We start from the raw sequence: 23,642 nt of genomic DNA, 5'->3' as shown, positions 1-23,642 counted from the left end.
GCTGGTCTGCGGACCAGACTTCTAAGAAGGCCTTATCTTATCTCCCCTATGGGGGATCGTCCAGTTTGGAGCTTCCTTGGATGACATTAAGGGTCTCACGGGGCAAGAGAACTCTTCTGCAGGCTACCGAGGGCAAGGAAGCCCCGACTAGGTGGGCCATTCTTGGCTCATAACCTGCCTTTTCTCTAGCGCTCATCGACAGACGTAGTCCTCGGTGATACACCACCTTCGGGTTATGTTACCTCCGCAGGAGCAGGACTAGACAGGAAATTAAAAAGCTCTGGCCACACCCTAGGGGCAGTCCCAGAGGGTATATCCATCCTCTCTCTCTCTGCCTCAGCAAATCAGTTATTTTCTGTCTAGTTAGGAGTAAGGACCTAGATACCTTGCTGGGATCTTCGGTCCTGGCAAGATTTTTTTCTTAAAAAGATTTTTTAGACAGCTTTTTTCTCCAGTGTTCCTGTGAGATCTTCAAGCAAGAAAGCTGAACTGGGCGACGGGCTGGATGTTGAGATCCGGTGGTCACCCCAGTTCAGCCTACGAGCGCGTGCAGGCCATAGCTCCGCGCTGGGTCGGCCGCGACAAAGTCCCATTAAGGGACTGACCCCGCGAGTTAAACGTCTCGCTGAAACGCCAAAGACCATGAGTCACGGCGTCCGTATTGGTCGACAGCCCTCCCGCCCCGGTGGAGAGGGGTACTGTCAGGAGTTGGTGCCCGCCTGGTTCCGGTATGGTGAGTAGTATGTTCCCCTTTTTCCCCTGACGGGTCTTGTGGTGAACGCGGGCCCCTCTCTGTATGGTAAGAAAGAGTCCTTTCTATCCTATAACATGTCACAAATCCTCCTACTTTGAGTGTGATTTATGTGTGCAAAAGCCAGGAGGCTTGGCTTGGGAGCTAACAATCTATTGTATACATGTTTTAAAGATGTAATCTGTGGCATTCTGGGAATCTTATGGGTTAAGATAAGCTACCTACCAGTCAGAAGCCACGGACATGTAGACTGCCTTCCAAATCAGATCTCCAGCTATTTAGCAGGCCTCCCGAACGGCCACGCGGTCCGCCAGGGCCGGTACCGCCAACCACGCCATATCCCCATGCAGAGAGTGTTGTGTGCCCTGCAGCACACCGCTATTCAGTTTAGGCCGCCGCCATTTTTTTTGCTGGATCGCACGAGCCGCCATTTTGGCGTAGCCTCGTGTCTCCAGCATGGGGGCGGCCATGTTTGAGGTGATTCTACACCTCGTGGAGCTTGGGGGAGGCGCCGGAAGGCGTGCAGAGGGGCGGAGCCGCCTCCTTTCTTCCTGGGCAGCCAGCCAAAAGACTTCCTGTTTGTCAAAGACAGCACTGTAAGCTGTTGCAGTTTAACTCTGAGCATCAAGTGGTGAGCCTGGGGGTCTATCTCTCTCTCTCGATCGATAGGGATCCCTAAGCAGGTAACACTAAGGGGCTTTTTGTGGCGCTGGGGGTCAGAAAAAAAAAAAAAAAAAGTTTTTTTCTTTACTTTTGAATTATATTATCCAGGAAGTAACTGGAGTTATTATGGACCCTGCCACACATATTCCCCCACCTGTTTCCCTCGAGGGGGCCTCGGGACCCGCCGGTGCACAGAGTATAGAGTCATTTACAGCAATTTTGGAGTCTATGGTGGCTCGGGTGGAGGCGGCCTGTCAGGGACGGGGGTCAAGGAAGCGACCCCCGCCTACCCCTATACCATCTGACACCTCTGACTCAGATTCAGAGATGGTCACGGCAGTTGCAGGTTCCTCTGCAAGGGCTGTTATCCCAGGTAAAGCCCCCTCAGACAGTGAGGAGGACGCTTCTTCTCTTGCTATAATTCAGGAAGAAGCATTGGTGGACGCACTAGTTGTGGCAGTGCAAGAAACCTTAAAACTTGAGGCTTTACCGGCAGAGGCAACTGAAACAGAGAGGCCTTTTGGGACTAATAAGCCCATGAAGACGGCGAAGGCTTTTCCTGTACCTAAATGTTTTGGTAATCAGATTAAAGGAGAATGGGAGCATTCTAAACGTACCTTTACTATTTCCAAGCGTATTGCTAGACGCTATCCGTTTGAGGAATCCATCATTAAGAAATGGACGGTACCACCAGTCGTGGATCCGCCTATTTCCAGGCTGAATAAAGCCACGGTTATTCCAGTGGAGGACACTTCGTCCTTTAAGGATCCGGTGGATCGAAAGATAGAAGCAGAGTCCCGCACCATCTTTTCTCTGATAGGGTCAGCATTTAGACCAGTAATCGTTATTGGTCTAGTTTCCCAGACACTTACGGAATGGGCGAAAATGGTACGCCAAGATCTTAGGGGAAAAGATATTCCCCAGGAGACATCTGATTTGATGGAACAGATCATACAAGGGCTACGGTTTATCTGTGACGCAGCCTTGGACACTACTCCCCTATTAGGGCATGCATCTAAGTTAGCAGTGATCCTCAGACGTGTGCTGTGGTTAAAATGCTGGTCAGCTGACCTAGGTTCCAAAAAGACCTTGACCAATCTCCCCTTTCAGGGGAATCGTCTATTTGGAGCCAACCTAGATGAAATCATTAAGGATGCCACTGGGGGTAAGAGCACTTTTTTGCCACAGGCTGCAAAAGCTAAGGGACCTCGCAACAAGCGAGGACCTTTCTTTACCGCCCATAAAGGGCGCCCGGCTGGTACTAGCGGGAAAGGCAAGACTCCTCCAGGAGGGTTCAAGAAGGGGACCAACCCAGCCAAACCCGAAGCAAAGGAGTACACAGCCTGAAGGTGCGCCCCCACCCGGTTTCAGGGTGGGGGGACGTTTTCACCGGTATTCAGGACATTAGATCGAGCATCAACCACTACTACCGGTGCGATTCTTCCCTTCCAACATTTAAGTACCACAGGAAGCGGTAGTTACCGTTCCCTGAAAAGATCTTTTCCTTTACCTTTTCCTAAGATTAGTCCCGATACCTCACAGGAATCGGATCTGGTTGACCAGATAGGCCAAGTAGCCTCTAGTCGGGTGACTTCGGTCCCTGAGGTTCAACCAGAAAAGATCACTTTTCCTGATAACTATCAGGTATCTGATAAATGTGTGGGAACAGAAAACGACCAGACTTTCTCGGATGGTCGGGGCCAGATAGCTCTAGGGACGCCTGGTTCAGATCCAATCAGCGCCAGTGGTCCTAGAAATTCTAGGCTGGCCTCCTCAAGCCGGCCTGGCCGACTTGGACATGTTAGTCGCAGACGTTCCGTGGGAACTTCGTCTCAGGGAGTGTCTGTGGTCTCAAGGACCAATTTACCTTCGTGCTTTACAGTCGCTGGTTTTAATGGCCTGGCCATTGAGACCCAAGTACTGAAGGACAGAGGTTTGTCTACTTCAGTCATTCCTACCCTTATTAAAGCAAGGAAAGCGACTTCCAGCAAAGTCTATTATCACACATGGAAGACTTATATTGCGTGGTGCGAATCTTTAGGATTTCCTCCACGTACCTATTCGGTGACTCGAATATTTGCTTTTTTGCAACAAGTGGTTGAGCAGAAGCTAGCCTTGAGCACCATCAAGGGTCAAGTTTCAGCATTAGCAATCTTCTTTCAGAAGCCTTTAGCTACCAAATCCTTGGTGCGGAATTTCATCCAGGGGGTGCGGCACCTGGCTCCTCCAGTCCGCGCGCCCTTACCGCCCTGGGATCTTAATTTGGTTTTGTCGATTCTACAGAAACCTCCCTTTGAAAACATCAGGGAGATTCCCTTGCTTACATTATCCCAGAAGGTGGCCTTCTTGGTGGCTATTACTTCTGCTCGCAGGGTGTCAGAACTGGCTGCATTATCATGCCAGTCACCATACCTAGTGATTCATAGGGATAAGGTAGTACTTCATCCTAAGCCATCTTTTCTTCCCAAGGTGGTTTCAGATTTTCATCTGAATGAAGATATTGTACTACCTTCCTTGTGTCCTCAGCCCAAGCATCATCGGGAACATGCGTTGCATTCCTTAGATGTGGTTCGGGCAATCAGGGTATACCTGAAAGCTACGGAATCATTCCGTAAGACGGATTCACTTTTTGTGATCACGGATGGCCCCAGAAAGGGTTTGCCTGCATCTGCCGCGACCATTGCCAAATGGATTAGACAAACGGTGGTACAGGCTTATTCTATTAAGGGTCAGAGTCCTCCGTTCCCTGTTAGGGCGCACTCCACTCGAGCGCTCAGTACTTCCTGGGCCTTTCGCCATCAGGCGTCAGTGGTCCAGGTATGTAAGGCGGCCACCTGGTCGTCGGTACATACCTTTACAAAATTCTATAAAATTGATGTGACGGCATCGGCGGATGCCTCATTTGGCCGCAAGGTTTTGCAGGCCGCAATTTGAGGAGACCGGTGGTCTACCTCGAGGGTTTTTTTCTGTTTTAAAAAAAAAAAAAAAAAATTGTTTTCTCTTTTTTTGGTTGAGTCTCATCATTAAGGATGAGCATTGTAAACTTCTAGTTGGCACCGGTTGGGCCTTCTAGATTGGGATTTGATTTCCATTTTCCCACCCCTCAGTTGTGATACTGCTCTGGGACGTCCCGAAGGTGGTGTATCACCGAGGACTACGTCTGTCGATGAGCGCTAGAGAAAAATGGATTTTTGTAAAATCTTACCGTAAAATCCTTTTCTCTTAGCTCATCGACAGACGTAGTCCCCGCCCCTCTGTTTTGGAGTTGGGTTGGGTTAAATTCTCTAAGCACTGCTTTTTCACATAACTGATTTGCTGAGGCAGAGAGAGAGAGGATATACCCTCTGGGACTGCCCCTAGGGTGTGGCCAGAGCTTTTTAATTTCCTGTCTAGTCCTGCTCCTGCGGAGGTAACATAACCCGAAGGTGGTGTATCACCGAGGACTACGTCTGTCGATGAGCTAAGAGAAAAGGATTTTACGGTAAGATTTTACAAAAATCCATTTTTTTTGTCCCTCAAGGGATAAGTCCTTCAGGGCCTTCCCCGGAGGTTCCAAGAGAACCTGGTCTGGCAAGCCACGAGGGGCTCTTCCAGAATGCGGACAAGGCTTCCTCTGCATGAAGGGGTGCCCTCATCCGTATCTGGGGTGGGGGGGGGTGTCCTCTCTGGTACAGGTCAAGTGGATCCACAGTCATTCAGTCCGGCGGCTAGAAGATCGAGCTTAGGTCTTTTCCTCTAGAAATGTTCTTCCCTTCCAACCTGCACTTGTCCCCAAATCGCTTATGGGGGTCACTTTGGGCAGTGCAAGACTAGTTTCTTCATTGGGGGGCGCTTGTCCCTGTTTCGGCTTTGGAATGTTTTCAGGAGTTTTACTCAAACCAGTTTACTGTTCCCTGGAAGGAAGGCAAGGTATGTGGAATTCTGTACCCGCACAAAGCAGTTTAGCACCTTGAGGTCCAGAAGTTCCGAATGGAGTCCATTCGCATGATAGTGGCGTCCCTACATCTAGGGTAATTTTCTCGCTTCGATCTACATCGAAGACGTCTACCTTCACATTCCAATATGTGTGCTGGTCACCAATGCTTCCTCCGCTTTGCTGTGGGCGAGGAGCATTATTAGTTTGTGGCGTTTATCTTTGGTCTCGCCTCCACTCTTTGGGTCTTTGCAGACGCAACAATGCAAACATCGGGGCCAATACTTGTAAAGGATTGCCATACTGGGGTACCTGGCAATCTTCTGTAAGAGTCTGACTGCTTTGATGGATACCTTGGAGATTACTCTGCGATCTATGAAGGAGTACGGTTGGATTCTGAACCTTCAGAAGTCCACTCCAGTTCCATCCACAAAACTGGACTATATGGGTGAATGTGGCCTCAGCCGGAGTGTTTCTTCCTCGGGGAAAAAAACTCCAGAAATTGCAGGAGGCAATTCAGCTTCTGTTGAGCAGACGGTCATCCCTCCGTGCTTGCATGCGGGTGCTGGGCCTGAAGGTGTCTGCCTTCAAGGCAGTTCTGTTTGCACAATTCCACACAAGATCTCTGCAGAAATTCTGGTGATATGGGTTAAGAATCCTGTCTAGAGGTGGCTTCATTATCTGGCACTTCGACAGGGAAATCCTTCTCCCCTGTACTGGGTGGTTGTCACCACAGATGCCAGCCTGTCTCTGGGTGGGGAGGCGTCCTCAGCGCAACTTTTGCTCAGGAGGTCTGGACTGCGGTTTAGAGGACCTGGTCCTCTTTGAGGGTATGTTTTGGGTTTTTGTTTTTCAGGTGAGCTCCAGTTATCGTTGAGCTCAATGTTACCTGGTTGGCTATAGTTAGCCTTGGGAATTTTTTATTTTTTTAACCTTCCCTCCCCTCATGTTTAACGCAGCTTTTGAATGTCCCAATGATTAAGAATGAGGAGAAAATGGGATTTTGGACTTCGTAAAATCCATTTCTCTGATCATTGACTGACACAGCACCCAGCCCTCTGGAGTTGGCATTCTTTTGACACTGCTTGTAACAAAACAGAGTGCCTATAGCTGATAGCTGAGTGTATAACGCCCTGGGATTGCCCATAGATATAGTCAAGCTTTTCTCTATCGTTCATTGACAGACACAGCTTCATATCATCTTGACCATTGGGTTATGCTGCCTCCTACAGGAGTAGGACAATGGGCAGGAGAGAGCTTTCACCACACCTATGGGGCTGTCCCTGCAGGCATAACCCCACACTGCTACAGCCCTCCAGTTTTTTTTTTTTTTATTCTGCCTAGTTTAGGAGTAGGACCTAGTTCCCTGCTGGGACTTCGGTCTTAGCTGTGTTTTTTTTTTTTTTTTTTATTTATTCTTTCAGTAGAGTTCCTGGGGAACTAAAAGCAACTGACTGCTGGGTTTCGGACTGAATATTCTAGATCCTTAAGGTCTCCCAACCTAGCCAGTGAGCTTGACAGGTTATAGTCCAGCACTAGGCGTTGCAGCGTACCCCTTGGCTGGCGGTTTTCGGGGTGGTAAGTGGGCCCCCTCCTTGGAATAGTCGAACCCTTGGGTATACCAGACACCCCCCCCCCCCCCCCAAAAGTCCCATGGGTCTGCAGGTTCCTACCTCTGGGGGGGGGGGGGGGCGGATATATTGTGGCCGCTGGGGGGGGGGGGGGAGGAGGAGATGGTTTTCTGGTGGGGTCTCTTCCTGTCGATCATCCAATGCCTTTGTTTGCTGGCCTCTTCGGGAGGTCCTGGAGACCGCATGGCGTGCCGCAGGGGCTGCCATTTTGCTGTATACTTGCTCTGCATTGATAAAAAAATATTCATTGTAATGCATGGACAGGCATTTTCTTAAAATTCCCCATAGGAATACATGGGGTGGCCATTTTTCTTGTAGCCCACAGCTGGACAGCACAGGCAGACTCTGGATACTCTTAAGCATGACCCAGGTGAATTTCACTTCCTGTCAGAACATTTCATTCTGCTGCACAGATCGTTTCTGCAAGCCTCCTGATTGGTTTGGTAACTTTTTTTTTTTTTGAGGTATCTGGTTTCCTCACCCACGCTGCTGACACTGTAACTGCTGGTACATGCTGTGCAGTGGTGCGATTGCATTTTTGCGACTTTTTTTTTTTTTTAGAGACACTGCATTCCTTGTGTAAATTAAGTCCCAGGATAAAATTTCGCCTACAGACCCCTCTGTGCGGCTGCGGATCCTTCTGGGTCGCAGCCCATATTAGATTTTACAGCAGTCTTGAAAAGCCTGGTATCAAAAGTGGATTTATTAAAGTAATGCTAGCCATAAACGCCCTCTGCCGTCATCTCCTTCTGCTGTATCTTCAGATTCTGAGGCAGATATGGCCGCCGCAGATGCATCCCACCCTGGTTGCTGTCTCATCTCATTCTGATGGCGAAGAGGACCTGTCCTCGTCAGCTGCTGTGCAGGAAAATGCATTGGTGGAAGCACTTATAGTTTCAGTGCATGAAACTTTAAAAATGGCTGAGTCTAGTGTCAGGAAGGCAGGTGCCTTTTTTTGGCACTTGCGAATCCCAGAAATCGGGCAAGGTGTTTCCCTGCCCGAAACTTTGACAATACTTCCCTGCCTGGAACATTGACAATAAGATATATAGCCATAGATGGATATATTGGCGTCGCTGAATGTGGCTCTCCTAGTAGCTAGAGTGTCTGCGGTGGGGATTGCTATTAGACGTGTGTGGTTAAAGAGCTATGCGGACCAGGCTTCCAAAAAGGCTTTTTGACCTTCCCTTTACGGGGGAGAGGTTGTTTGAATCCTCCCTGGATGAGTTGATCAAAGGCATTACAGGGGGAGAAGAGTACTCTTCTCCCTCAATCCTCTAAGGGCAAGGCAATACGTACTAAACCGGGGCCGCCTTTTACTGTTCATAGGCTGCTTTTTCGTACCTTCCCGGGTCGCAAGAAAAAAAGCCATTCAGGTCTTCTGGGAGTTTCAAGAAAACATGGTCGGGTAAACAGAAGCCAGAGAAATACAGATCTTCAGACAAATCCTCGTTTGCGTGAAGGGGTGCCCTCACCCGATTCTGGGGTGAGGGATGGCTTTGCTGCTTTCCGGAACCATGGACTTGTTTCATGACAAATGGTTTCACAAACAATCAGTGTAAAAGATCGAATTCTGGTCTCGACCATCGGAGGTTCTTCCCGTCCAACTTGCACCTGTCTCCAAACAGTTTACGGGATCTCCGAGCGGCTGTACAGGATTTGCTGTCGCAAAGGGCGATTGTGCTGGTTCCCTCTCAGGAACTTTTTCAGGGGTTTTATTCAAACCGGTATTCTGTGCCCAGGAAGGAAGGCAAAGTACATCCAATCCTTGACCTCAAGGCTTTGAACCGCTTTGTGCGGGTACAGGGGTTTCGAATAGTCCATTCGCACGGTAGTGACTTCTCGACACCATGGAGACTTTTTGGCCTCCATAGATATCAAGGATGCGTATCTACACATCCCTATTTTTGCTGGACACCAGCGTTTTCTCTGCTTCGCTATAGGAGAGGAGCATTATCAATTTGTGGCGTTACCCTTTGGTCTCGCATCGGTCCCCAGGGTCTTTACAAAGGTGCTGGCTCCGGTGTTGGCATTACTGTGTCAACAGGGGATTTTGGTGCTGGGTTACCTGGACAATCTATTGAGGGCGGACTCGGCCCTCTAGGGCGACTTGGCGATCACTGTCCGAACACTGCAGGAGTTCGGTTGGAACATCAATTTAAAAAAATCTGCCCTGATACCTTCAATGAGACTGGATTATCTGGGCCTGACTCTGGACTCCGCTTTGGCGCGGGTCTTTCTTCCCCCAGAAAAATTACAGGGGGTGATCCGGTTGTTGGCAAACAGTATTCTTTGCAGACTTTCATGCGGGCCTGGAGTCTGATGGTATCAACCTTCGAGGCATTTCCGTTTGCTCAGTTTTACACGAGACCTTTACAAAAGGAGATTCTCGTAAAATGGAACATGAATTCTACAAAGGTAGAGGTGTTGGCATCTTTGGATGCCTCTTTTGGCTGCAAGGTTTTACAGGCTGCTGTTGAGAGAACATTTCTCTTTTAGGGTGTGTATTTTTTTTTCTAGGTGAGCTCCAGTTCCTGGTTGTGCGCTCCTTATCTGGTTGGCTACGTTTTAGCCTTGGGAAATAACGTTTGCGTTTTTTCCCACCTCTAATGCAAATATTGCTTTGGGATATCCCAATGGACAAGATATGAAGCTGCGTCTGTCAATGAACGATAACAAAAAGTGGATTTTTGACTTGCTGTAAAATCCTTTTTTCTGAAGTTCATTGATGCAGCATCCACCGCTTTTTTTTTTTTTTTTTTTGAGTGGAATGGTTTGTTTTCTAAACACTGCTTGCAATGAAACTGAGGGCTGTAGCAGTGTGTGGGGTTATGCCTGCAGGGATAGCCCCCATAGGCATGGTGAAAGCTTTTACCTGCCTAGTGGCCTTCTCCTGTAGGGGGCAGCATAACCCAATGGTCAAGATATGAAGCTGCATCTGCCAATGAACTTCAGAGAAGGATTTTACGGCAAGTCAAACATCCAGTTTTTCCTGCCTAATGTCCTACTCCTGTAGGGGGCAGTATAACTTAATAAGAATCAGGAGCTGTGTTAATGAACATCAGATAATGGCGCTTACGGTAAGTCAAAAATACATTTTATTTTTCTTGGCTTTCATTTTTATGGTAAAGCTACGAAGTTAGATTTGCTGCAGAGAGTTCTTGACAGTGAAAATTGATGGTCATAGTTTTTAGGCCCCTTGCTCATGGGGCAGTCTAGAAGCTGTACATCCTTCAGCACTTTAATGCACCAGGAGGAACAGGTACAGCCTCCAGCTGCAGCAAGCTTGTAAAGTCTATGGCAGGCTGCGGCTGAACACTGTACTGTGTGGCATCTGTGTTTTAGAGCTCTGTATTTAAGGGTGAAGGTCCAGAATGAATCCTGCAGCAGGCAGAGCTATATGCTACACCTATATGGCATTGTGTACAAAAGCCTTATATGCGTTGCTTTGCAAGAAAATATTTTTGAACAAAAAACAATGTGGCAAAATTTTTTTGATTTGTAAATTTGTTTTACAGTTACAAATTAAACCTTTCCCTGTCTGCAGGCTGATAAACTACTTTCTCAAGATTTTGTACAGATAATGGAGGATATTATTTCTACGCTACCTAAAAACAGACAGATTCTCCTTTATTCAGCCACTTTCCCTCTCAGTGTACAGAAATTCATGGTAAGCAGCTTGATTTTACTTCTGTACCAGTTTTCAATTTATCTACTTTAATGATCCAATGGTTGAATAACATGTGCACATATTAAGTGCGGGTAGTGAAGTGAATGTCGACATATTGTGTGAGTTGTGAGGTGAGAACTGCTTAAATAGCCTCCTAATAAGTGCATTACAGAATTTTGAGTGTCTGAAATTATAGCAGCCATCTTAAAGTGATTGATTGTAAAGTCAAATGTTTTTTAATAACAAATGTTATACTTAACCTGTTCTGTGCAGTTGGTTTTGCACAGTGGCCCGGGTCCTCTTTTCGAGTCCTTCTTCTGTTCTCCTGATCACCTCCCTTCTGTTGAGTGGCCCCACAGCAAGCAGCTTGCTATGGGGACACCTGAGGTGAGTCACAGCTCCCTGCGTTCCATTGAGACGCAAAGCCCTGTCATTTCCCTCCTGATTGGCTGAATGTCTTTTGACAACAGCGGGAGCCAATCACACTGCTTTCTCAGCAAACAAGGTGGTGAGTCTAGGGAAGCTGAGAGACTCCTGCAACATCGCTATAAAGATGGGCTCAGGTAAGAGGGTTTGAGGGGAGCTGCTGCAGTGTTTTTTTGTTTTTTTTTTTTATGCATAGAATGAATTAGGATAAAAAAAACACCTGCCTTTACAATCTTTTTAAGCTCTAAGGCTAGGTTTATACGTGTGGCAGTGCTTGCCACCCCTTATCTGCCACAGATGGCCTGAGAAACACATGGGGACCCTCCAGATGAAGTGAAGTAGCTCCTGAAGCTGTATCCTTGGAATAATTGTACACATTGTTACAAGGCACGATGCGACATGTAGTCGCAAAGAATATAGTGCAGGAAGAGCATGTTAAACGCAACTGTCTGGAAGTTTAGGGAAGCCCACAGAGCAAGCTGGTGGTTTTGGAATAACATGTTTTTAAAAATTTCTGGACTAAGATACCTAATCGTACAGTACAATGCACAGAAATGGTTGCTTAGACCAGAAGTTACATGCTGCTACCTAGGCTTGTGACGGTATCAGATTTTCATGCTGCGATTAATTAAGGTTTTGCCACGGTATACGGTATTATCACGGTATTCTATTATTAAATTTAAATTATTAAATTTCCACCTCACTTCAATTACATTGCTGAATTTAGGGGCTTTGGTTCACTTATGCACATTATTATATAGTCAGTCAGTACAGACTCTGAACCAGGCCTAAAATAGGTCATCAAGCAGTGTCTGGCCTAACTGGTGATAACTGGTCCTGGCGCTCGGCTCCGATCCGATGGCCTGGTCATTAAGAGGGCAAATCCTTGTGGTCAAGAAGTGGTTAAACCTGAAGGAGGTGTTTATAAATTACTTTACTATCGCTTTAGGCCTGGTTCACATGTATGCGGGTTGGCGGTTCACATGTATGCGGGTTGGCGGCCCATATTTGCACAGGCATAGCAGCCCATTGATGTGAATGGGCTTGAGCTGCTATGCCTGCGTTTTCAGCTGAAAAAAGGTGCATGCAGAATTTAAAAAAATGCAGTGGCCATGAAATCCATCCTTCTTTTGCACCATGCGACTTACCTGCCTTTGCTGCACACGCAAACTGTTTTTAAATGCCGTGCCCACGTATACAAAAAATGCAGAAAGCTTGCCAGAGCAGGAACTGCAGGTTAGTCGCATGGTGCAAAAGCAGGATGGATTTCAAGGCCACTGAATTTTAAAAAAATGCTGCATGCACCTTTTTTCTGCGGAAAATGAGGGCATAGCAGCCCGTTCAAATCAATGGGCTGCTATGCCTGTGCAAATGTGGGCCGCCAACCCGCATACATGTGAACCACCAACCCGCATACATGTGAACCAGGCCTAAAGCAATAGTAAATTCATTAATAGATAAAAACACCAGTCCTCCTGCAGGTTTAACCACTTCTGGATCGCAAGGATTTGCCCCTTTAAAGACCATGCCATCGGATCAGAGCGCCAGGACCAGTCATCACCAGGTAGGCCAGACACTGCTTGATGGCTATATAATAATGTAATGTGGGCTGCTGTGTGTGTGTGTGTGTGTGTGTGTATATTATATTATATTATATATATATATATATTAGAGCTGCACGATTCTGGCATAAATGAGAATCACGATTTTTTAGCTTGGAATAAAGATCACGATTCTCTCACGATTCTCTGTGTAACAAAAAAAAAATTGGGATAACTTTACTGTTACGTTTTTTTTTTATTCATTAAAGTCTATTAATTGCGTTTGAAAGACTGCTGCGCAAATACAGTGTGACATAAAATATTACAACAATCGCCATTTTATTCTGTAGGGTCTCTGCTAAAAAATATATATAAAATGTTTGGGGTTCTAAGTACTTTTCTAGCAAAAAAAAAACTGATTTTAACTTGCAAGCAACAAGTGTCAGAGAAAGGTCCAGTCTTTAAGAGGTTAAACTTCCTTTCTCCCTGGCAGAGGGAAGGAAAAGATACAATGTAAACATTTTTGTTTATAGTTACTGGGAGAGCTGTGTGAGTGAATGAGTCATCCAGCTCACTGAAATGTATCAATTCACAAGTCAGACCCAGGAGCAGAGGAACTCTGTATTTTAAAAATGCCACAATAACAATACCGTGGCTATGCAATACCGCGATATATCGAATTACCGAAAACCGGCATTTATCTTCTGCTACCTTCAGATGATTGGACAGTAGCAAAAGCTTTGTTGGGACTGCACCACCGGTATTCATAGAAACATCCCCACTCACAAACTCCAGGCTAGTGTCTTTAAGTAATGGACCCCTTTTCAATTTTTTTTTTTTCATTGACAGACATGGCTCCATATCTTTTTTTACTCTTGGTATGCTGCTTTCCATAGGAGTAGGTCACTAGGTGGAAAAGAATTGACTACGCCTGTAGAGCAGTGCTAGGGGGAATACTCCCACTTCCTGCTATAGGATTTATTTTTTTTCCTCTGCCTAGTCAGGACCTAGTTCCTTGCTGGGATCTTTGGTCCTAGCATTTTCTTTATCAACAATTTTTTTTGTTTCTGAACTACAATCAAGTCTGTTCCAGTGAGCACTACAATCAACTGCTCGACTGGATGACGCACTGGATATCCTAGATCCTCAGTCTTTCCAGTTTGGCCAGCGACCCGACTGCAGCTCCGTGCTAGGTCGGCTGTGACATAGCCCCACTGGACAGGAACTGGCCAGGGAGTTAAATATCTCGCAAAGACTCATATCCCTAGTCATAACCTGAGTTGCAGGGTACCTCTGGCCCACAGCACCCCCATTCCAAGATGGTGCGGTGGAGTGTTGCCGCCTGGCTCCAAGGTGTGATGAGTAGTAGTCCGTCTGTCCACCCCCCCCCCCCCCCCATGGTGAATCCTCGGGGTGGAAGCGGGACTCCTCCCTGGGTTGGTAGGCCCCCCTCGTGTCTGCCTTCCCAACGGCGCTCCTCCTTTTTATGGGGTCCCCCTGCCCAGTCTTTCACCTAGCACCCCCCTGGTGGCCATACCTTTTTACATGTATTGGGGTGTTCAGCAGTGATGGGGGGGGGGCTAGGGGATATTGGGGTGATATGTGGTGATGGGGGGGCTAGGTGAGAGACTGGGCAAGGGGGGACCCCCAATAAAAAAAAAGCACCATTGGGAAGGACACAATGAGGGGGTCTACCAACCCAGGGAGGGGACCGCATCCACCCGAGGATTCACCATAGGAGGTTACTACTCATCACCCCTTGGAACCAGGCGGGTACCACTCCATGCAGACCACTGCACCATCTTGGAATGGGGGCGCTGCGGGCCAGAGGTACGCTGCAACTCGGGTCGTGACTCAGCTCCGGTGTTTACAAAAGTTTTGGCCCTGGTGTTAGCTGTGCTCGGGCAGAGGGATTGCGGTTCTGGGCTACCTGGACGATCTCCTGCATGCAGTGTCTGCGACTGTCTTAAAAGACGATTTGGACATCACTGTGGGAACCTTGCTAAAATTCGTCTGGAAACGGAATTTTCCAAAATCAGTTCTGACTCTGTCCAACAAACTGGACTACCGGGGCCTGACTCTGGATTTAGCCTCAGCCCGGAGTTTCTTCCGGAGACAAAAATTCTGAAGTTGTAGCATATGATTCTGCTCCTGTTGTCCAACTGGTAGTCATCCCTCAGGACTTGCATGCAAGTGCTCTGCTCGCGGTTTGCTCAGTTCCATACCAGACCTCTGCAAAAGGAGATTTTTGCCAAAAAAAAGCTTTATAAGCTGTTACAAGACAGGAGCCCCCCTGAAATAGGAAACCCTGGGCAGCAGGTTAAACTGGAACATAGACAGGATTAACCCTTTATCTACAAAGGAAAGTTTAACTCTTATGGGTGTGTAAGTCTTAAGTCAAAACAAGCTCATGACTGCTACTACAGCCAACTTTTGGCTTTCAAGTAAGTGATTCAAGTGGCTCTAGAGCCGCCTAGTTGCTTTTATGGGGCACAGGGTAATTTCCTGCAAAATGCAGGCTTTTGCGGAAAAATACATTTCTGGTAGAGAAGTGAATAAAAGATGAAGTTCCATATGCAGTAAGTGATCACTGCTAAAAATGCTTAAAATTCAATATCACTTCAGTGAAGACTGTTCCTATAAGCCACATAGGCTAATATTAGTATGCATGTGTTGTAAGTTTACATCTTAAGTTGTTTTTCTTTTTCTCTACTAATGTATATCTAGTCCTCCCACTTGCAAAAACCATATGAGATCAACCTGATGGAAGAGCTTACGTTGAAGGGAGTTACACAGTACTATGCCTATGTTACAGAAAGGCAAAAGGTCCACTGCCTTAACACACTTTTTTCAAGGGTAAGCATCAGTGTTTACATCCGATTCTGTCATGTTCGTTTGTTCGTTTTTTTTTTTTTTTTTTCTTTCTTTTATTGGGTAATTTTTAATTACCATTTTTTCCAGTTGTAAAAAACATAGTAGCTTATAACAGACCACTGCAAGATATGCAAACCTAGCGTGTATCGATCATTCTTGTACTAAAGTTTCTCCCTTTTTTAAGTAGCTTTTTGCTTTACTGTTTAAAAGAGTTTAATGCAGACTGGTTTGTTTTGGGTGGGATATGAAGTATAGCTAAAGTCAACACTAATTTTATCTCAAGTAAGGTGTGAAAAATACCCTGGAACTTTCCCGTTGGAAGGTTCTCTATTCTTGTGACCACTCAACAGTTTGTACATAACCAAGCAAAAAGTTGGGGGAGCAAACCCTGAACATGTATTTCTAAAGCTGGTGCAGCTATGAACCAAGTGACATGTATATTAAAAAAATAGCGCACATGCAAAAGAAATGACTATCAAATATGAAGACAATCCATAAATAAAAATGGGGATTTGGTCCCACCATATGGCCATATCGTGCTCAAGCCCACCACTAAGTCAAAGTACCCCATTATCAGTGGGTCCTACACTATCCATAAAAAGATGAATCCAGCCTCTCTAACCCTTGGAGAAAACACTCCTTGCTGGGAGAGATGTGCTACTGCACTACTTGCTGGGAGAGATGTGCTACTGCACTACAAGAGACTACTCCTATATCTACTAGATAGTGGACTGATATCTCTTGTACATAACCGGTTGTCACTCCTCTCAGATCTTTCCTGTACAACCCAACCCACTTAAGGCAAAGCATCTTCAGAATTCTACCAGCTAGGATCTTTGTGTGCACTGCAGTCTGTTTTGTATTGAGAGAGTTTGTCCCATGTTTGTACAGCTTTTCATGTCACGCTTGCATGACTGGAGCAGAGCTTGGCTGGGAATTTTTGAAGAGACCTACGGAGTTGCACAGAAGGTCTCAATAGCGTAGGGACAAGTATGATGCTTAAAATGGGTATAAAGCCAGAGCCTATTGAGGGCAACTTTTATGAGGACTAGTTAAACAATGTAAGCTTTAGATGTGAATTGTACAGGAAGTGAGCGAAGTAATAATCCCTTCAGGTGATTAGACCTTGGCAAAGATTTCGTGGAGATGCCCCTGGGGGCCTCCCCCGTAATTCTAACCCACTCCATGAGTCTTCATTTGTTTTTTTACTAGTGCTCTTATAAAGTCTTTAGGTGCTTCCTTCCACCACGAGGATTTGTTACAGGACAGTCTACACCTGGGTTGCTGTGCTTGCCATATATTATGTAACACATTTCATGACTACCCCACAAGGGAATACTCTCGCCTGTAGCAATGGTGGAAACCATGTGAAAGGGTGCGCTGCTAAGTTCAGCCAAACGTTCTCTGCCTAAGGCCCACACAACACTTTTTTCTCTGTCGCTCATTGACAGACGTAGTCCTCGGTGATTCAACACCCTCGGGTTATGCTGCCCTCTACAGGAGTAGGACTAGACAGGAAAGAAAACGTTCTGGCCACACCCTAGGGGCAGTCCCAGAGGGTATATCCTCACTTCCTGCTCTAGCAAATCAGTTTTTTTCTGTCTAGTTAGGAGTAAGGACCTAGATACCTTGCTGGGATCTTCGGTCCTGGCAGGATTTTTTTCTTAGAAAAGATTTTTTAGAAAGCTTTTTTTCTCCAGTGTTCCTGTGAGATCTTCAAGCCTCTATCCTATAACATGTCACAGATCCCCCTAATTGAGTGTGATTTTTGTGTACAAGAAGCCAGAAGGCTTGGTTTGGGAGCTGACAATCTAATTGTAAAAATGTGAAAATGATTGTAGTCAGTGGCAGTACTAGAACTTTACTGTGATAGTATAAGGTATCCTACCTGTCAGAAGCCACAGGGTGATATCTATACATGTATACTGCATTCCAGATCATTCTTTCAGCTAAGCAGATGCCTCCCGACGGCCACGGACCGCATACGGCCCGCCAGGGTCCGGTACCGCTGACCACCATGAGGGTGAAGGGTTGTGAGGCAGAGATCCTTCTGCAGACATGCCGCTATTCTGTGCAGGCCGCCGCCATTGTCTGGTAGATCGCACAAGGCCGCCATTTTGGTGTAGCCTCGTGTCTCCAGCATGGGGGCGGCCATGTTTGAGGTGACTCAAACACCTCGTGGAGCCAGGGGCAGGCGATGGGGGCGGCCATGTTTGAGGTGACTCAAACACCTCGTGGAGCCAGGGGCAGGCGCCGGCAGGCGTGTTAAGGGGCGGAGCCGCCTCCTTTACCCAGGAAATGGGGCCAAAGACTTCCTGTCTGTAACAGGACAGCACTGAGCAAGCTGATGAAAACTTCTGTGCATCAGGGATGAGCCTTGGGGTCTCTCTCTCTCTCTGTGGGGTCCAAAAAGGCAGGTAACACTGAGGGGCGCTGTTGCGACTGGGGGACAAAAAAAAACATTTTTTTATTTTGTCATTTTTTGTCGCTGACAAGTGTCTTGTATTATCATTGACCCTGCCGCATAGGTATCCCCCACCTGATCCCCTCAAGGTGGCCGCAGTACCCCACTTGTTTTTAATGCATTATCGTCAGTTTTGGAGTCTTTGGTATCCCGGGTGGAGGTGGCCTGTCAGGGACGGGGGTCAAGAAGCGACCCCCGCCTACCCCTATTGTTTATCAGATACTTCAGATACGGATTCGGAGCTGGTCAATACAGTTGCAGGTCCCTCCTAGGGGGCTGTTGTCTCAGGTAAGATCTCCTCAGCAGTAAGGAGCACGTTTCTGCCTCCGCCATAGCACAAGAGTGGTGGATGCACTAGTTGTGTCCGTCCGGGAAACCTTTAGTCTTGAGGTTACACCGGCAGAGGTAGCTGAGACTGAGATTCCTTTTTTGGTACTTGTTAGCCTACCAAAAGGGCGAAGGATTTTCCTTTACCCAAATGGGGTCGTTTTGAAACGAACCCCTGTTATTTCCAAACGCATGACTAGGTGCTATCCATTTGAGGAATTCCTCTTTGGAGGATAGACGGTAACACCTGCTGTCTTGCCACAGACTGTTAGGATAAAAGGACCTCGTAACTAACGAGGACCTTCCTTTTCTGCTCATAAAGAGTTGTTCGTTTCGCGAGGGCGGGCGATAAGGCGAAACCCTCCAAAGCCCCTTTTAGAGGGGTTTCAAAGGGTGCTGGTCGGCTAAACAAAAAGTCCGGCTCAGCCAAGCCTGAAGAATACAGCCTGATGCGCCCCTACCCATCTCTGGGGTGGGGGGGGATGTCTTCACCGGTTTCTGGAGGACACAGGATCGAGTTTCGATCACTTCCACCGGTGCGATTCTTCCCTTCCAACATTGAACGGTTTCAGGGGTTCTATTCGAACCTATTCACAATGCCCAGGAAAGAGGGCAAGGTGCGTCCAAATCTGGACTTGGGAAGAAATAGTCCATCCGTACAGTGGTGGCCTCCCTGCATCAAGGGGATTTCCTGGCGTCCATAGACATTTAGGAGGCCTATCTTTATATCCCCATCATCGCAGGACATCAGCGTTTTTTCGCTTTCCCAAAGTCATCCCTGGTTCCCACCAGGAGACTGAACTATCTGGGCCTAAGGTTGGATACATCCTGGGCAAGAGTTTCTCCTTGCGGAGAAACTCCAGAAGGTTCAGTCAACGATTCGGATGTTGCTGTCCGTCAATTGGCTGGGACTGATGGTGGCCTTCTTAGAGGCAGTACCGTATACCCAGTCTCATACCCGAATTCTCCTGAAGGAGATTATTTTTTAATAGGAATCAGACTTCCGATTCCCTGGACAATCGGATCCGGCTGAGCGAGCGGACCAGGATGTCTCCGATGCTCAACCAGGGGAAGTCATTTCTTCCGATAGTATCCAGATTACCAATAAGGGTATCGGAACTGAGAGCGATCAGATTTTGTCTGATTTACTGGATCGAGCAGCTCTAGAGCAGCCTGATTTGGATCCAATCGCATATGGCCTCTTCATCCAGAGGTTTTTCACTAGCTGTCCCTTCATTGGGACATCCCGGATGTGGATCTGTTGGCACCTTGGCTCAACAGGAAGGTGCGGAGGTTTGTAGCTCGCACCGCGATCCTCTAGCGGACGCAACAGAAACGCTGATTGCCCCGTGGGGGCAGTATCAGCTACGGCATGCCTTCCATCCTCTCAAGTTGCTGCGGGAACTTCTTCGCAGGATAGAGGTGGAGGGAATTCCAGTTATTCTGGAAATTCCGGACTGATCTCGTCGAGCCTGCTACGCCGACTTGGTGAGGCTAGTCGCAGACGCTCCTTGGAGACTTCCTCTCAGGGGGATTGCGGTCTCAGGGACCGATCTTCCATCTTGCTTTACAGTCGCTGGCTTAATGGCCTGGCCATTGAGACCCAGGTACTGAAGGACAAGGGAGTGTCAGCTTCAGTTATTCCTACCTCCAGTTAAAGCAAGGAAAGCGACTTCCAGCACATGGAAGTCTTATATTGCGTGGTGTGAATCTATTGGATTTCCCCCACATACCTATTCGGGGACCCGAATTTTGGTCTGTCTGCAACAAGGGGTTGAGCAGAAACTATCCTTGAGCACGATCAAGGGTCAGGTTTTCTGCGTTAGCAATCTTCTTTCAAGAAACCTTTGGCTAATCATTCCTTGGTGCGGAATTTCATCCAGGGGGTGCGACATCTGGCTCCGCCAGTGCGCGCACCCTTACCGCCTGGGATCTTAATTTAGTGTGGTCGGTTCTTCAGAAACTTCTCTTTGAAGATATTAGGGAGATTCCCTTGCTTACATTATCCCAGGAGGTGGCCTTCTTGGCCATTACTTCTGTACGCAGGGTGTCAGAACTGGCCGCATTATCCTGTCGTTCCCCAGATCTGGTGGTTCATAGGGATAAGGTGGTTCTTCTTCCGAATCCATCCTTCCTTCCTAAAGTGGTTTTCGTAAGACGGACTCACTTTTTGTGATCACGGATAGCCCTTGAAGGGGATTGCCTGTGTCTGCCGCGACCATATCTAGATGGATCAGTCAGACGGTGGTACAGGCTTATTCTATTAAGGGTCGGAATCCTCCGTTCCCTGTTAGGGCGCACTTCACTCGAGCGCTCAGTACTTCCTGGGCCTATCGCCATCAGGAGTCAGTGGTCCAGGTATGTAAGGCGGCCACCTGGTCGTCGGTACATACCTTTACAAAATTTTAGAAGATTGATGTGATGGCATCGGCCGATGCCTTATTTGGCCGCAAGGTTTTGCAGGCCGCAATTTGAGGAGACCGGTTGTCTACCTCGGGGGTTTTTTTATGTTGAAAAATTTCTGTTGAGTCTCATCACTGAGGATGAGCATTGTAAACTTCTAGTTGGCACCGGTTGGGCCTTCTAGATTGGATTTGATTTCCATTTTCCCACCCCTCATTTGTGGTACTGCTTTGGGACGTCCCGAGGGTGTTGAATCACCGAGGACTACGTCTGTCAATGAGCGACAGAGAAAAACGGATTTTTGTAAAATCTTACCGTAAAATCCTTTTCTCTTAGCTCATTGACAGACGTAGTACCCGCCCCTCTGTTTTTGAGTTGGGTTGGGTTAAATTCTCTAAACACTGCTTTGTGACATAACTGATTTGCTAGAGCAGGAAGTGAGAGGATATACCCTCTGGGACTGCCCCTAGGGTGTGGCCAGAACGTTTTCTTTCCTGTCTAGTCCTACTCCTGTAGAGGGCAGCATAACCAGAGGGTGTTGAATCACCGAGGACTACGTCTGTCAATGAGCGACAGAGAAAAGGATTTTACGGTAAGATTTTACAAAAATCCGTTTTTTTTTTCCCACTTTGCATCGAGCAAAAACTGATTTTCTCTTTCATTCATTGACGGACACAACTCCTGTCATTCCTGGCCATTGGGTTATGCTGTCCCCTACAGCAGTGGTCCTCAACCCTGGCCTACAGGGCCCACTAACAGGCCAGATTTGCAAGATAACTGAAATACATCCCAGGTGATATCATTTGCTGCTCAGTGATTGCAGTACTCTAGTCTGCATCTCCCCAAGGTAATACTTAAAATCTGGCCTGTTAGTGGGCCCTAAGGACCGGAGTTGAGGACCACTGCCCTACAGGAGTACGACGCCAGGCAGAAAAAAACATCTGGCTACACCCACTGGCAGTCCCAGGGGCATATACTTACTCTTCCTGCTATAGTCGCACTTTTTTTTTTTTTTTCTGCCTAGTCAGGAGTAAGGACCTAGCTGGGATCTTTTCCATAAAAAAAAAAAAAAAATGTTCTTGGATTTTTTTTCGGTGAGATCTACAATCAACTGCCGGTCTGAGCGACGGTCTGGATAATCTAGATCCAGTGGTCACCCCAGTCTGGCCAGTGAGCGCGCGCAGGCCTCGGCTCCACGCTAGGTCGGCTGCTACATAGCCCCACGGTTGGACCCCCGGGTTCCCCTTTCCCGCAGGCACCCTCCCTTGCCAAATTCCTCATCCTGCACGCACCCCCTCCCCCCCCCCACACCTACTCTGGGGATTCATTTTTTTGGGGGTGGTCTGGCCACTTTTCTTGGGTGAGGGCAGGGTGATAAGAGGGTCATGACAGTGGAGCCCCGTGGGCAGCGATGGGAGCCCCTCCTTGTCCCCTGGTACGGACTCCTGGATCATTTAGCTTCCTGATTGCCACACGTCGTGTAGTGCAGATTCTCCTGGTAAATGCAGGTGCCTGTGTCGGCAGTTGATGGGGTTCCTCTCCCTCTCTGCTGAGGATCGCTCTGTGCCTTGTGCTTGGCGACCTGGTGGTGCTGCCAGCGTGATGGGGGTTGTCTTAGTGTTACCCTTTTTTGTGGGGCCCCCCTGGTGACTCATGCAGTTCTGAAGCATGTTTCCCCACCTGATACCCCCTCTTGAGGATTCGTGTCTGACCACCAATCCATGCACTGACAGTGCTCCTGGAGTCCCTTGTGTCCCAGGTGGATGCGGCTTGCAGGCAAATGGCTAGCAAAAAGCCCCCTCAAATCTTTCTGCCTAATCTGTCTTAAGATCCTGAATCTGATTTGGCCGCAGCAGATGTGGGTCACCCTGCAGGGTCTGCGACCACGCACCTAGAATCTGATAAGATGATTCCTCCATGTCTTTGACTGCACTGGTAGATGCACTGATTGTATCTGTACATGAGGCCCTGAAGATGGAGGACTCAGCTGAAGCTGCGACTGAGGCTCAGGTACTCTTTAGCACTCGCAAGCCATCCAGAGCGACAAAGGTGTTTCCTTTCCCTGCCTATTTTGACAGAATTGTCGCAAAAGAGTGGGGACGACCAAAGCGTGCCTGTGGGGTTCCAAAGCGTTTTACTAGGCGTTACCCCTCTGGTTTCCAGATTAAACAAGGTAAACATGATTCCGGTGGAAGAGTCCCATCTAGGGATCCGGCTGACTGGAAGGCGGAGGCTGTGGCCCCCCTTTATATACCATAGCTGGTTTCGGCTATGAGGCCGGTATTTACCATTGCCCTAGTGACGCAAACTGACCGAGTGGGCTAAGCTCCTACGCTGTGACCTGGAGGGAGACCGGCTCCCTTCTGCCTTTACAGAGCTGGTGGACCAGTTTCTGTGATGCCTCCTTGGACGCGGCTCCCCTATGTTTTGGCGTTGGTCCTTTGGTGCAGAGACCAGCATTTGAGCCAAAAGACAGACTTCTAAAAAGGCCTTGACTGATCTGACTGATCTTCCCTTTCAAGGTGATCGTCTGTTTGGAGCTACCCTAAATGACATTAAAGGTCTCACAGGGGGGAAAGGGTACCTGTCTTCCACAGGCTACTAAGGGCAAGGAACCTTGTCGTAGACGTGGACCTTCCTTCTCGGCTGTTATTTTATTTCGCCCCTCGGTTGACTGACAAGGGCTTGAAGCCTTTCAGGGCCGCCTCTGGCGGGTCCATACGAACCTGGTCTGGCAAGCAGGAAGCGAGTACTCCAGACCCGCGGACAAGGCTCCTTCTACATGAAGGTGCGCCCTCACCCATATTAGGGGTGGGGGACATCTTCGCTGGTTTCCGGACCTGTGGACTTCCCTAGTGCAAGACAAGTGGGGTCCACAAAGTCATTCGGTCCAGCTACAATATCTAGTTTTGCTCTTCTCCCCCAGCAAGGTTTTTTCCTTCCTACCTGTCCCCAGACCGGTTACAGGGTCTGCATGGG

General features: G+C 47.8%; 1 protein-coding gene across 1 annotated transcript in view; it reads left to right on the top strand.

Annotated features, from left to right (window-relative positions):
• The window catches only part of DDX6 (DEAD-box helicase 6), a 141,914-nt gene that overhangs the window by 92,465 nt on the left and 25,807 nt on the right, over positions 1–23,642 (top strand). Inside the window, exons 8-9 of the mRNA XM_082273177.1 lie at positions 10,506–10,628; positions 15,323–15,451. Of these exons, the coding sequence (XP_082129303.1) occupies positions 10,506–10,628; positions 15,323–15,451 (252 nt within the window). The remainder of the gene's footprint in view (positions 1–10,505; positions 10,629–15,322; positions 15,452–23,642) is intronic.

Source organism: Pelophylax lessonae (genome assembly GCF_965119305.1).
Source record: "Pelophylax lessonae genome assembly, chromosome: 12".
In the NCBI taxonomy this organism is placed as follows: Eukaryota; Metazoa; Chordata; class Amphibia; order Anura; family Ranidae; genus Pelophylax; species Pelophylax lessonae.
The sequence above is the reverse complement of the archived record's forward strand: the minus strand, read 5'-3'. Positions and strand labels throughout refer to the sequence as shown.